The 15,068-nt window shown below is 43.7% G+C and overlaps 1 protein-coding gene across 3 annotated transcripts in view; it reads right to left on the reverse strand.

The window, feature by feature from the left end:
* Positions 1-6,813: 6,813 nt before the first annotated feature.
* Positions 6,814-15,068, reverse strand: part of HELLS (helicase, lymphoid specific) — a 66,176-nt gene continuing 57,921 nt past the window's right edge. For all 3 annotated transcript variants that reach the window (XM_084845149.1, XM_084845148.1, XM_084845147.1), the window contains 3 exons: positions 10,252-10,348; positions 9,919-9,995; positions 6,814-8,119 (listed from right to left, as the gene is read on the reverse strand). In XM_084845149.1, the coding sequence (XP_084701275.1) occupies positions 8,025-8,119; positions 9,919-9,995; positions 10,252-10,348 (269 nt within the window). In that variant the 3' untranslated portion in view covers positions 6,814-8,024. The remainder of the gene's footprint in view (positions 8,120-9,918; positions 9,996-10,251; positions 10,349-15,068) is intronic.

A 15,068-nucleotide genomic window follows, 5' to 3' on the forward strand; every position in this document is an offset into this window, starting at 1 on the left:
AAGGTTTTCCTATTTGTGTTTAAATTATCTCATTCGGTGCATGAGGTACTCCTGTCTCGAGGCTAGATTGAATTCCAAAGAAAGGCGAGAGTGCATGGCCATGTTATCCAGCGAAAGCACTGCATTTTTTAAGACACCTCCACATGCAACATAAATTTTTGCACAGCCACGTTCCCCTTCAATATCACTGTGTGCCACACAAGTTCAATATAGTCTTAAGTGGGGAGCCCCAGATGCTTATATGGTTACTTTAGAGAGCTTGTAAAGACTGCAGTAGAACTGTAATCACGTTTGGCTCAGAATCGTTGCAGTTCTTTGCACAATGCAGAGAAAGTGGGCTAGAGCTTATTGAAATGGGGAGTGGAGAATGTATACACATGCGAGGAACGCCATGAATCTGAGCAGGGAAAATCCGGTTAGAGCATCTGGGTAGCAATAAAATACAGGGAATTAAAGCAATAATGTGGGAGTGCGCCGCACACCAAGCTGCCCAGCAGAAGACTTGCGTTTTGCCTTCCTAGATCAGATGACCAGATTGTCAAAAGAGGGGGAGAGACCGTGGTACCAGGAGGCTTCACCTACCCTGGTATCTGCTGGAAGTTCAATTCAACTTCCAGGTGGAAGAAGCAAGACCAGCTTATCTTAGCCACCAGGGCTGGATAAGGTGATGATGGTCCCTGGGGCTAGGAGGCTGTAGTGGGCCCCCTACTGTGCCGTCAGCACTGAACTCACCGACCAGCAAATGCCCGCTCATTCCTCACTGGATGAGCTGGGCCGACCAGCAAATGCCCGCTCATTCCTCACTGGATGAGCTGGGCCAGTCACTGCCTCTTAGCCTAACCCACCCCACAGGCTTGTGAGGATAAAAAATAGGGAGAGCTTTAGCTCCTAGAGCTAAACACTCCTAGAATGTTCAGAACATTCTTTTGGGGGTGGACAAATTGCCCCTCACTCCCCCCCACCTCAGGACAGATGGCTGACATCAATGCCCCGCCCCCTCCACCCATTTTGCCTTTCTCCATGCTGGGAGAGGCACAATTAAAAATGCAAGCTTGGCTGGGTTCGCACAACATGCCAACCCACTATGGGCAGCCAGCCATGGTGGGTTGTTGTGTCACCTGAATCCAGTCTGTTTCCCATGGGGTGGCTTATTTTTTGTGAACAAGCCATGCTGAGGACCCATGGCATCTTGTAGGGTTGTTCAGCCCCAAGGTGGGTTGTCATGTCATCTGAACCTGGGAGAAGCTGCACTGAGCATTTCATTGGTGTGAGGGGACTGAAGAGCAGGGGGTTGGGATGGTTCTCTTTCATTTCTGAAACCATGGGTGCCTGTAATACCAGGGGAAGTGTAATGGCTTGCTCAAGACTTAGGCTTACCCGCCAGCGCCAATGAATCTGTTAACTCAGACGCAAAGGTGTGGTAGCACCTGCGGTGATATCAGCAGGATATTTGTGTTGTGTGTGTGTGTGGGGGGGTTGAATTGTGATTGCCAAGCACGCAGTCTAATACATTTATTTCTGATCCTTCAACCTCGGTCTTTATCACTCTCGTTGCTGTTTCCCTGATCCTCATCCAATTTATTAACCCCCCGCCCCCCCCCCATTCAATTTTTTGAGAAGCTGTACCGCCTGCTCTGCAGTTAACCAGCAAAATGAACATCGAATTTAGTCCATGAACCAAGACCTGGTTGCCGCAGCCCATAGGCTGCACCGGCTGGAGAGTGCTGTTTTCAGGTCTCAGTAGCCCCCCGTCCCATTCCCAGCCACCTAACTTTCAATACTAATGGTGCTGCTATGACCATCCCTTTTGCACCACCTACGGTCTCCATAACCCATTCAGCCACACCCCCAGCAGCCTCGCTACTCCACCCCTTCCTTTTACTGACTGCACTAACTCAATCCAAATTGTTGGCTTCCCACACTTCTGCCTCAATCCCACTCTTCTTCAGCTCTGCCTTTCTCCACAGCTAAATCACAATTCCTGGCTAGCACCCCTCCCCTGTACTTTCAGATGGCTTTTGAAGTGAGTTACGGCAGAAGCGGTAGTTACTGAGATGGAAACTGTTCTAAAAGCCCTTACTGATCCCTGCAATGGCCAGCACAAACTTTGGACCTAATTCTCTATTGGCTCTGTTCCAGCTGTACACTGCAAGTGGAGGTGAGGGAAAGGCATAGGGCTACGGAGGAAACCTGTGCCAGCCTGATCCAGGAAGTGGCTTCAAATATTTGCCTTGGTGGACACAGACCATAACGCCATGATTGCTGCCACTCTGGCAGAGCAGCTTACCGCATACAGATGTGTTGTCTGTTACTAGACACTTCTGTGCACTGAAGCCATTTGGACATTGATACTGGATGTAGATCCTTGGATGATGCCAGATTTTGCACCACTTTCCACATGACCAAGGCAATTTTTGAAACCATAGCATCAGAAATTGGTCACGTAGTGCAGCAGTCAGACATGGTAATGCAAAAATCCATTTCATTAAAAGAAAGGTTGGGGCTGACCCTGTACAAACCTTTTCAACCCTGGGTATCTCCTTTTGAGCACCACTTTTGGAATAGGGAAATCTGCGTACAAAATCTTCAGAGAGACGATGTGGGTGCTGAACACACTGAACCTGTCTGACATCATAAAGGTGGGGGATGAACTGGGATTCCCCCATGCAGCAGAGGCACTAGATTCCACACGTCTGCATTTTAGCTCCACCAGGAAAGGGTGAAGAGTTCTACAACCGTAAATGTTTTTACCGCATGGTGCTCCAGGCACTTGTAGACTCTAAGTGGAGATTTATGGATGTTTATGCCAGGATTTCAGGGAGAAGCCATGATATTACTATCTTCTGGAACTTGCCATTGGCAGATAAGCTAGCCATGGGCAGATTCTTCACCACCACTACCACCACCCTGGCATGTTAAATGGGCTCCTTCAGGGCAGCCAAGCAGAAAAACTTCAGCTACTATCACTACTGTGCTAGACTCCCCATAGAGCACGTATTTGGCCACTTAAGGGCATGCTGGTACTCACTGGACACACTTCTGGATGTGGAAGACCTTGTACCGGATGTGATTGACACTTGGTGCATCCTGCACATCTGCAAGTCAAGGGGAGATGTAGTACTTCAGGAAAACCCCAAGCTTTTAGGACCAGGAGCTGAGAATAACATCACTGCCATTGATGGGCGGTCAAATGATCCCCCACCACTTTCATTGAGTTCAGCCTCTGAAACAGTGGCATGGCGGGAAGGCAGACATATCTGTGCAGCTATTGCCGACTGGATCTGAGCCCATTACCCACATGTGTGCTGTGCATAAGGACTGTGCAGCAGCTTGAAATAACTTACAAATGCAGAAGTGCCTTGTTTTATTGACTATTCTAAAGCCTTTGACTGTATGGATCATAACAAATTGTGGCAAGTTCTTGGTGGTATGGGGATACCAAGTCATCTTGTCTGCCTCCTGAGGAATCTGTATAACGACCAAGTAGCAACGGTAAGAACAGACCATGGAACAACGGACTGGTTTAAGATTGGGAAAGGAGTACAGCAGGGTTGTATACTCTCACCCTACCTATTCAACCTGTACGCAGAACACATCAGGCGACGTGCTGGGTTTGATGAAGCCAAGGCTGGAGTTAAAATCGCTGGAAGAAACATTAACAATCTCCGATATGCAGATAATACCACTTTGATGGCTGAAAGCGAGGAGGAGCTGAGGAACCTCATGACGAAGGTGAAAGAAGAAAGTGCAAAAGCTGGGTTGCAGTTAAACCTCAAAAAACCCAAGATTATGGCAACTAGCTTGATTGATAACTGGCAAATAGAGGGAGAAAATGTGGAGGCAGTGACAGACTTTGTCTTTCTAGGCGCAAAGATTACTGCAGATGCTGACTGCAGCCAGGAAATCAGAAGACCTTTACTTCTTGGGAGGACAGCAATGACAAATCTTGATAAAATAGTGAAGAGCAGAGACATCACACTGACAACAAAGGTCCCCATACTAACCTATGGCTGCGAGCACTGGACCATAAGGAAGGCTGAGCGAAGGAAGATAGATGCTTTTGAACTGTGGTGCTGGAGGAAAATTCTGAGAGTGCCTTGGACTGCAAGAAGATCCAACCAGTCCATAGTGCAGGAAATAAAGCCAGACTGCTCACTTGAGGGAATGATATTAAAGGCAAAACTGAAGTACTTTGGCCACATAACGACAAGACAGGATACCCTGGAGAAGATGCTGATGCTAGGGAAAGTGGAAGGCAAAAGGAAGAGGGCCGACCAAGGGCAAGATGGATGGATGATATACTGGAGGTGACAGACTTGACCTTGGGGGAGCTGGGGGTGGCGACAGCTGACAGGAAGCTCTGGCGTGGTCTGGTCCATGAAGTCACGAAGAGTCGGAAGTGACTGAACGAATAAACAACTGTTATATTGAAGGTATAACAGTAGCAGGGGGGAAAGGCACTACATAATCTTTTTGAACTCTTTCTTCGGACAGGAACATTGAAAAGGAGACTGACTAGCTGGTAGGGATGGCGGAGAATTTCTCCCCGAAACTTCGGGGGGCCGAGCGCCAACGTGTTCGGCCCCCCGAACAAGTTTCGGGGAGAAATCCTCCGCACCCCCCCGGGACGGGACTTACCTTCGCCAAATGTCCCTCCCGGTGGCTGGTCCGGCCGGCGGTTCGGCGGGTGTTCGAGCGAGGCGGGAGCGGCAGCCGGTCTTTCGACCGTCTGCCGCCGCAGCCATTGCAATGAAAGGAAAAAAAAAAACCAACTTCCCCTGATAGGCTACGTGACGATTCACGTAGCCTATCACGGCTAGATTTGCAAAGTCAGCCGTGATAGGCTACGTGAATCGTCACGTAGCCTATCACGGGTGACTTTAAAAAAAAAAAAAGAGTGAACGGATAATGGCGGCCCCCATAGGGAGCCGCCATTCCCGTTCCTTATTTGGTCGCTGTAGTCTACGTAAATGTTTACGTAGACTACGCCGAAAATAAGGGCAACGCTATTTGCGTTGCCCTTTTCGCCGTAGTCTACGTAAACATTTACGTAGACTACAGCGACTAAATAAGGAACGCGAATGGCGGCTCCCTATGGGGGCCGCCATTCGCGTACGCGTTTTTTTTTTTTAAAGTCACCCGTGATAGGCTACGTGACGATTCACGTAGCCTATCACGGCTGACTTTGCAGATCTAGCCGTGATAGGCTACGTGAATCGTCACGTAGCCTATCAGGGGGCGTTTTTTTTTTTTTCCCCTTTCGCGTTCGCGGGTGGGCGAGGCGAGGCGCCTCCTCCCCGGCCTGAATTTCGGCCAGGCGAGGCGGGAAGCCTCCCCCCCGGCCTGAATTTCGGCCGGGCGAGGCGGGAAGCCTCCCCCCCCAGCCTGAACTTCGCGGGGGGACCAGCGAAGCGCCTCCCCCCCACCGCAAACGGCCTTCGACAACAGGTAAGTGACTTTCGTCCACCCCTGGACTCCCAGGTGTACCAACTGTTGGGATGGGATCAGAGACCTCTTTTCCTTGTTCACCATGAACCCATGCTGACGTAGACAGAGAAATGTGGTTTGGATGTCATTCAGGACCGAATGAGGCTATCATCCAAATAAGGATAAGGGAATACTCCTTTCAACCTCAGATGCCACCAGTGCTACTAACACTTTGGTGAAAACCCTGGGTGCTGTGCTGAGACCAAAAGGCAAAGTACTGAACTGAGAATGAAAGTTTTCCTTTGAGCAAACTCTTAGGTGTCCACCATCTTCACTTGAAGAGAGCAGTAAGCGCTGGGACAAGTTCATGACTAAGTACATCATCCATGTTGCTGCCTTGAGGTGATATGAGCAATCCCATTGTGTGAGCATTGTGAAGCTGAAGGTGGCGGTGGCGGGGACAAGTAGACTAAATAACAATAGAAAATAAAAAATAAAAATGCCACAACCAGTGAGTGATGGGTGAAGAGAGCCCACACAGACCCTGCTTCCCAATCACAAGGCAGAGCCAGTCTGGGAAGTTGGGAGCTCCTCTGCCAGCAGAGGAGTCAGAAGGTGCAAGCAGGCCCTGCCTCCTGCAGAGGGTAGAGGCAGCCCGAAAGATCTTTGAATGCTCTCCTTATTCTACCAGATAACAGTCCTTTTACCCATCTGAGTGATTAATATACTTCCTTTTCTTCACTGTTGCTTTAATGCCTTCTTAGAGTTCAGTAAAACTCAAAAGCTTGTTCTCAGTTTTGTTGCTCCAACAGTTATCTCTTGAGATGGAAAATGTTTAGTCATTTCTGCAACACAGGTTGAAAAATTGAGAATAAAGTACTTGTACTTAGACAGCATAGTAAGAAGCAGAGACATCACCTTGCCGACAAAGGTCCGTCTAATCAAAGCTATGGTTTTCCCAGTAGTAATGTATGGCTGTGAGAGCTGGACTATAAGGAAGGCTGAGCGCCGAAGAATTGATGCTTTCGAACTGTGGTGCTGGAGAAGACTCTTACGAGTCCCCTGGACTGCAAGGAGGTCAAATCAGTCCATCCTAAAGGAAATCAACCCTGACTGCTCATTGGAAGGACAGATACTGAAGCTGAAGCTCCAATATTTTGGCCACCTAATGCGAAGAGAAAACTCCCTGGAAAAGACCCTGATGCTGGGAAAGACTGAAGGCAAAAGGAGAAGGGGACGGCAGAGGATGAGATGGCTAGATAGCATCACTGATGCAATGAATATGAACTTGAGCACGCTCCGGGAGAGAGCGCAGGACAGGAAGGCCATGTCCATGGGGTCACAAAGAGTCGGACATGACTGAACGACTGAACAACAACTTCTTTTGATGTAACATTCATTTTTATAAGGGTATACAAGAAATGCAACAATTTTCTTGGGATAGTTGACAAGGAAAAAACCAATCAGACTTCTTACTGGAGATACCTCATTAGTACACAACCAATTCCTTCTTTTTCAAGCAAGTGGAATATAATACCTAATGGCTTTGAGAACAGATGTTTCTGTGTGGTCTGATAATAACCAAACCAAAATGTAATTGGCTTCATTTAGAGGAGCAAGGGGGCTAACTCTGCTACTCAGGTTTATCCAGACTTCTCATTTGCAAAATTAAAATAAGCAAAGCTTCAAGAAGTACCCTAAATTCTCTACCTGCCTTAGAACACAATCTGATGCATGTTTAGACAGAAAAAAGTCCTATAACTGCCAGCATCCCCCACCTGGCACGTATGACCCTTTCTGTCTAAAATGCATTGGACTGCACCTTTAAATGAATTTCCTTGGCTCTTTCAACAGATTCAGAGTAAACATGTATGGAGCAGAAACTAGTAACCACCTGTCAGATATACTTGCAGGCCAAAGTATTGCTGACAAAACCCAAAACAAATACTTTTTTTTTGTAAAGAACTCAAAAGGTGTAGAGGTGTGGTAGGCAAAAGAATGGCATATGCCAAATGTTGACAGTAACAAGGTTCATGGCAAGGAGATACTCAAAACTCCTAGTTCACACTTTCAAGCTGGGTGATGCAATCCTCTGTAGTGGTTCTAGGAAACAGCTGAACCTGTAGGATTGCATTAGGCTAACAGGCAATACCTGTCAGATGTAGATGCTAAACAAAAACCCGCATTTTCAACCTAATACAGAATTTATTTAGTAATTTACCAGTAACTAATGTAATACAATTTAGGTTTGTAAACAAGTACACCAAGCCTTTCTCTCTGTCCAAATAAAACCAAGTAAAACCACAATGAAGGCAAGAAGTCAAAATATCGTTTTAAAAAGTAATTTAGCAAGATGTCTAAAGAAAACTGTACAAATCAGATAGGCTAGCTGCTATATAAAGTTGGAAAAATTATCTAAAATCCACCAGGTATCAAAAAGAGAGTCCAAAAGTATAGCAATGTTACATTTAGACCCTTCTTTCTTGAGAATAATACAGTTTGAAACAAGTTTTTGAACTCTGAGAATTGAGATCAACAATCTAGTAACTGCTCTAAGGGTGTTCATGTTCAGGTTACGAGGACAAGCTGGCCATATTTCAAAGCATACTTTCTGTGCTGGCATCTTCAGTGTTCTCTACTATCTTGAGCATTCCTTTTTTTTCTTTAAGTCCCTCAGAGATTTTCATTTGCTCTAGAAGAAAAAAGGAAATCACACAATTCAAAGGACTAAATAGCCTGAAACGCTGGATGACACTTTGTGCATCTGATGAAGTGGACTATAGTCCAGAAAAGATTATGCAATAATACATTTATTCCTCTAAGGTGCCACAAGACTTTGTTGTTTTTGCTCCAAGAGATATGGTTACCCCTCTGAAAATAAATAGCTATGTTTTTAATAGCCAGTGGCTGTGTTCACACATAATGCTTGTAGTTTGTTCAACTACAGCTTGTCATTACGTCCGAACCCACATTTGCAAAACAACCTGTGATTTGTTTTCCAGCAACAAACCACAATTAGGAGTCAAGGTTTCTTGTTGGGTTACAAACACTGGCTTGTTCTAACTCTGGGTTGTGATTACCAGAACCCAGAACCATGGCTTATCCCTGGTTTGTTTCAGTGATCTTCCCAATCTGTCTTCTAGCAAACAGAGGCAACAGGTAAGAATGGCCAGTAAATGCAATCGCTCCAAAGTCTGCGTCACTCTCACTGGCACTTTCATCAAACTAGCCCATCTGCCTGGCAACAGGAGTCTGTGCTCTACTCCTCCCTGCACAGCCTTCCCCCTCAAGGCAGACCACAAATCCTCGCAGATGCTGCTGACAGAACAGAGGATATAAAGCAGGGGTGGGGAATACTTTTGGAGTGGGGGACTGGATAAGATCAGGGGCATAGCCATGCCCCCATCACCATCCGAGGCTTCCCATGCCCATGATCCATCCCCAGCTTCATTTTGGCCATGAAATGGTTTCATCCAAGCCACGTCTTCCCCAATGGGGAAGGCGCAGCGTGGGCGAAGCTGGGGATGTTTCAGCACTTAGCTTACACATGGTGTCCTTCTACAGCAGGCATTTTATTGCATGCCGCTCCCCTCCCCACTAAGCCTGAATTGGCTGCCCTACGGGACTTCATTTAGAAAAACCTAAAACTAGGCTTTATTCACCCATCAACCTCCCCAGCTGGGCCCCCAGTTCTATTCACTAAAAAGAAATGTGGGGAGCTCCGATTATACAATGACTACCAGGCCTTAAACAAAATAACTATGTTCGGGCTTTCCAATGTCCCATCTGTCTTCCTGTACTTATGAATGAAGCTCAACTGTTTTGTGATCATCTATCTGGATGATAAGCCAACATGATGTCCACATATGTGTTCTAATGCCTGTGAGTGTATCATCTCTATGCCAAATTGGAAAAATGTGCTTTTGATTTAACAGAAGCTGAGTTTCTTCATCTGATCACCGCACAGGGGATTGATGGATCCCAAGAGGCCACCCTGGACTGGCATGCACCCAAAACTGTGAAAGATGTCTAACATGGATTCCCATTTGAGCAGAATAGCTTCCTGATGTACACTAAGCATTTTAATTTTTTCCTGCTATCTAGGTTACATGTAGTGCAATCGCTATTGTTCTATATTGTATGTAAAATATTGTTTTAAGCCTCTTAAGCTTACATCTTTTTCTTCAGAGTATTTTAGTATGTGTTAAGAGTTTTAATATAACATTCAGTGATTTAGCCTTTACCTGCATCCTAATTCAATAGCCACAAACTGGACAATTGTTTATCTTTACTATATTAGTCTTTAATTAGGCCTTAGTTTGTGCCTCCTTGACCAATCAAGACACATAAAAACCCAATGAGGGAGGAGCTCACTTTTCCTCTAATAACTGTACATGCGTTACAATGTCAGAGAGCTGACATTTTAAATTAGCTGCTGGAGAATGTGACTCAACCAAATAAATAACACACATCAATACCATCTGTACTTACTGATAAGGTCACTTCTGTCCAGCAGTAACTCTAAATCTTTGTCAGTTATTACTTTTTCTCTTGATCCTTTAATCTCTCTATAAGAGGAAAGAAAGATTATTTTCAAAAAGACAAGCAAATTACAGTTCAATACTATGTATGGTAACTCAGAAAGTGCAACCATGTTCAGTGGACCTTATTCCATTGTAAATGTGTTTCAGATTGTAGCTTTAGTCATCAAAACATTTCCACCATCCAAGGTTTTATTTTTCTGTGCAAAGCTGCCTCATGCTTATTTAATCATTATGTTCTTCTTATATTAACTACTTGCTCACCCTTATGAGTAGAACACACCTGTCATAGTCCCTGGATTGCAGCAACTCCATTAACTCCTTGGGGTCCAAGCAGCTTTTTGACTGGTTTACTCCAAACTTTCCACCTTTAAACTGATCTTGAAGACCAATGAGAAAAAGACACCTTAGTTACAGCATCACCACTTTGTCAATGATTCTCTTAATGCAAGTACAGCGGTCGCATCACCAGTTCAACAGTACTCATTCATCAACACACTGCCCTACAGACATCTCAATGCAGAAGACACACAATTAAAGATGAGAGAGTTTTCTGAATGTTTTTGTCCAAACAGGCTTTCAGTGCTACATCTACTACAAGAAAACTTAAATTACACGAATTCACATTTACATAATGAAAACACCGTTATTTTTGGCTACTGTAGAACTAAAGCAAAAAACAAAAACAAAACTGAGCTGGTTGAGCCTGAAGGGCATCCCACTTACACTGTTACCCAACTTGGAACAAAGTAAGCAACATTACTGTTACAAGAAGACATGTGGTAAGTCATCCTGCCTGGTCTTAGTAACTCTTTCTCCTACCCACTTTATGAATCAAACCTGACTAATTCCACTAGAATTTTAAACACTCAGCATATGTCTTCTTCAGGGGCAACTACTGGAAAAAAGAACTCCTCCCACAAATCTATGGTCCATGCTATTAATGTAGAAACAAGAATTCTAGATTTAGATCAGGGGTGCAAAAAGCCCTGTCTGGCAGCCCACCCTGCAGTGTGCTGGCAGGATCACTGCTTTACTGCTAACAGCAGCAGTAAAGCTGCAATCAGGCTGGGGTCTCAGGGCAACCCTGAAGCAGCCAACATCGCTACTTTACCACAAGTGTGTGTGTGTGTGTGTATGAGCGTGCAGACCCTGTATACCAACAGACTCCCACTATGGCCCTTGAGACCAACATTGTTGTGCATCCCAGGTTTAGATGATGGATTTCTGTTGCATTAGATCTTGCAAATGTATCACCTGGTAATCCAGCACTGAAATTGTTAAATAATATTGCTAGCAGAAGATTGAAGAGGCTGTTTCAACTACAGATGGCTAATTTGGTCCTGAAATGATTGGATAGTCTGATTAAGGGGTTTGGGAAAACCTACAAGAATGCCCTCTAAAGGACGCGAGGCTCTTATTTAAGAAGCTCCCAGACTTATGTTCTGGACCTCTGACCCATCTACAAGAAACTCTGGACTTTTGACTTCGTAACAATTAATGTTATTATAACACCACTGACTGAAATTTGCACTGGAAAAGTGCAGCAGGCTTTGCTATGCTATGAACTTGCTTGCTGCAGAGCTACGGCAAGGTCACAGCAAGCTGTACTTTGGTTAAGGCTTTGCAGCTGCTGACATAACAGCAGAGACGAGCTGAGCGCTGACGCACGCTCAGACACTAGTCAAAGAGTGAAAGCCTTTGCTGACTAGCTCGTGTTGGGCATCTGTGATGATACGGGGTACCGAGGATGTCCTTACTCAGTGCCTGTTGGATTGGTAAGCCATAATTATGGAATGAACAATGGCTGGGAAGGGGTGTAGATGACCGAAGGTGACAGTGAGTTCAAGGAGGATGCACCGGGGGGAGCATGTCATCAAGGTAATGCTTCTGATCTTCACCAAACCAAAGGATCTGGGTAACTATGTATCACTTTGACATTTAGATTTTATACTTTAACATGCAAATAACTGAATCCTTTACTTTCTGAAGATAGGTCTTAGAATGTTTTCTGAACTCCAGGCGTCTCACTTGGAATCATTTCCAAACTTAAAGCTGTCTTAGAACCAAACTTGGTTAACCCTTTTAATCCCCGATTTGGCTAATCATTTAGGTGCCATTACATTTAGGTTATAGAACTGAATTTACAGTTTAGATTTAAGATCTGAGAATTGATGCAGCAGTTCTAACACTTCTAGGGTTAATCCCTTAAGTTCCAAAATCTTTTTAATTAGACCACTTAATTTTCAATTTTAGACTAGGAATTTTGGGGGGGTGCTTTAGTGCCTATATATAACCCTTTACAGGCCTAAAGGAACTTACTAATACTTTAGCTTAGCTTTTGACATTCATGCAGGAGGAAGTTGAGGGGAAGTTAGAAAACGTAGCATGTTTTAGTTTAGCTTTGAAATGCAAGTTAAGTCCAGGAGGGTGTTGCGGAGGAGTCATATTATCCACACTGCAATGCTAAAAGCACAATTAGCTGTCTTACTCATTACATCTGCAGTGCCAGTTTTGTCAACTGCAATTCTTTTATAGTTAACCTCAAATTTCTCTTTCAGTGCTGATATTGTGATTACAAAGAAGCTTCAAATTATGCTCATGTAACCAGCACACTAATTATTAGATTCTTACATTAAAGTGTTTATTGCATTTCAGTTTACTTTTGAGTCTGCAGTAATGTTTGCCTGTTTGGACTTGGCTTGGTTATCCAATGGGGTATCTCAAAAACAACTGGTATACGTTCTGAAGTGAAACAGGACCAAATTAACAAACTGGAAACAGCATGCATTTTAATCTATATATTTCCATCCATTTATGTATTTTTGTGAACCTATTCAGTTCAGTGCCTTATCTCCTCCTACCAAAATTGAACTTCCTTTTTCTTCTGTTTCTACCCAAGGGAATGTAAACACCTTCTGGCAAACTAGTTGGCAAAAACTTTTAAGTGTGCAGAAAAGGGCTCATATATACAACTCTGTCTTAGACAATTAAGATTTGTGCATTATATTATGTAGTCCTGTTCCTGTTATAGACTTCTGGAGAAAAGCCATTACTGATGGCAATTTCCATTTCAGTAACATAGAAGACATACTTTTGAATTTAAACAATGTGTAGACATCATAAGCAGATTGGCATATCTTTGTGGAAGACATTTTCCAAAATGGCTGCCAGCCATCCTCCTGCAGCATGTCTCTCATGAACCATGGCACGTACATCCATAAAATTTATGTCAAAACTATAGGGATTTTTTGGTGTAAGAAAGACAGTGGCAACACCCTTAAAGCTGTGTCAGAAAACCTTCTGAAAATATACAGAAATTTATGAAAAAAATTAAATAATTCCAAGTTGTAAAACATTATAATTGGAAATTGTTTAATAACAAAAACCCAGTGTGCTGACAGAATACTACATTGCCAGTAGCTAAACACGCATGATAAATGATGAATATATCACTGTAAATACATGTATCACAATGCATGATGTCTGCAAATGACGCATTTGCAAAATATAGTGCAATGGACGTCAACATCTTTTTGTGTGGACAGCTGCAAACTGCAAGCTGTTGAGTGGGAAGATATAGTGGTTTTTTGTGGGTAGTAGCATGCCATCAGATTCATACCATCCAGAAATGCATGAGTCAGATAGCTGAAAGGTTTCATCCAGCAGGTTCGTATACAGTCATAACACAAACAGGCAGTCCTCTGCCTTTGTAAAAAGTGCTACGCCTTTCTGCTTGTGTACCAAAAGAACTGAGTTCATCAAAAGTCTGTGTATTATATTGCAATACTTGTACATCTTAAGTACTGGCATCTTCTGCAAAATGCTGAAGTAGTATTTCTGGCTTAGACTTCATTGCAAGGGGGGAAAATAAGGGGGCGGTACCAAAAAACAGAAGCAGCAAAGGAAGAGACGAAACCTGTAAAAATATATTTTATAAACAAATTATTTAATGTTCTTCAAACTACCAAACAGCCCAAAGCATTTTGACTGAGATCAACCTTCCTCAGGGGCATATAGCACAGAACAATCTTCTAGCATTGCTAAAACTGAGACAGTTGTCGCAAGGCAGCATCTTTCTAAAAGTCCCTGAAGCTGGATAGCGATGGCTACATTACAGTCAATGGCCACCAATTCTAGGGGATTAGATGCAGAGCCTTTCACACTCCTTGATGTAGCTATCGAAGAAAAAATTAATCGGCTGCAATCAGAAATGTGAAAATGATACTGCCACACACTTTCAAATGTGTCTTCAAACTTGATGTGGCGTCCACCTGTTCCCTGCCTAATGTTTTCTCCAGTTCCAATAATAGAACATGTTTAGCTGGTTTTGTTGTGAAGCCATCACAGTCAAATGAACTGTTGATTGGCAATAGATCAGACTTCAAAACATCTTCCAATAATTCTTCCTCTCACTGTTCTGATATCAATTATTTTCTGAGCAATTGAGGTGGCCTTCATATCCATTTTGCTTGACATTTTTGTAAGAGGCTCATCGAGTGGTGGAATATATGACATGAATGTGGATGTGTCCTCAAGAGAACAAATATGTTCTCTTTCTTGGCTGGGTCACTGAGCAGTTTTCTTGTTTTGTTGAACAGCATGTCATTTCTGAATTCAATGTAACTTGCAGGGCTATTTTATTCATTCATTTTATGTATTTCAGAAATTTTTATACTACTTTTCATTTTTTTAAAAATCCCAACGCAGTTCACAAAATAAAATGATAAAATAAAATAAAATAAAAACAATCAATGAAACAGTAATAAAACAATAACATATCTCATTAAAATAATCAAGGGTAGCTAGCAGTGCTAGTGGCCAAGAAAATGCCCAGACAAATAGATGTCTCTTAAGCTGTCAGTGGAAACAAACCATACAAGGAGCCCGCCTAATCTTAATGGGCAGATCATTCTACACTGCAGGTGCCCCAATGGAGAAGGCCCTCCTCTGCACCACAGCCAAGTGACACATGAGCAGGCTGTGATATAGTAAACAAGGCCTCCCCCCAAGAACATAAAGATCAAGGAGACCTATACAGGAGAAGGCAGTCTGCAGATAAACTGCTTCTGAGTTGTTTAGGGTCTTATAAACAGCAAT

Source organism: Heloderma suspectum, chromosome 3 (assembly GCF_057233095.1).
Source record: "Heloderma suspectum isolate Gila_16-S chromosome 3, 16-S_ref, whole genome shotgun sequence".
In the NCBI taxonomy this organism is placed as follows: Eukaryota; Metazoa; Chordata; class Lepidosauria; order Squamata; family Helodermatidae; genus Heloderma; species Heloderma suspectum.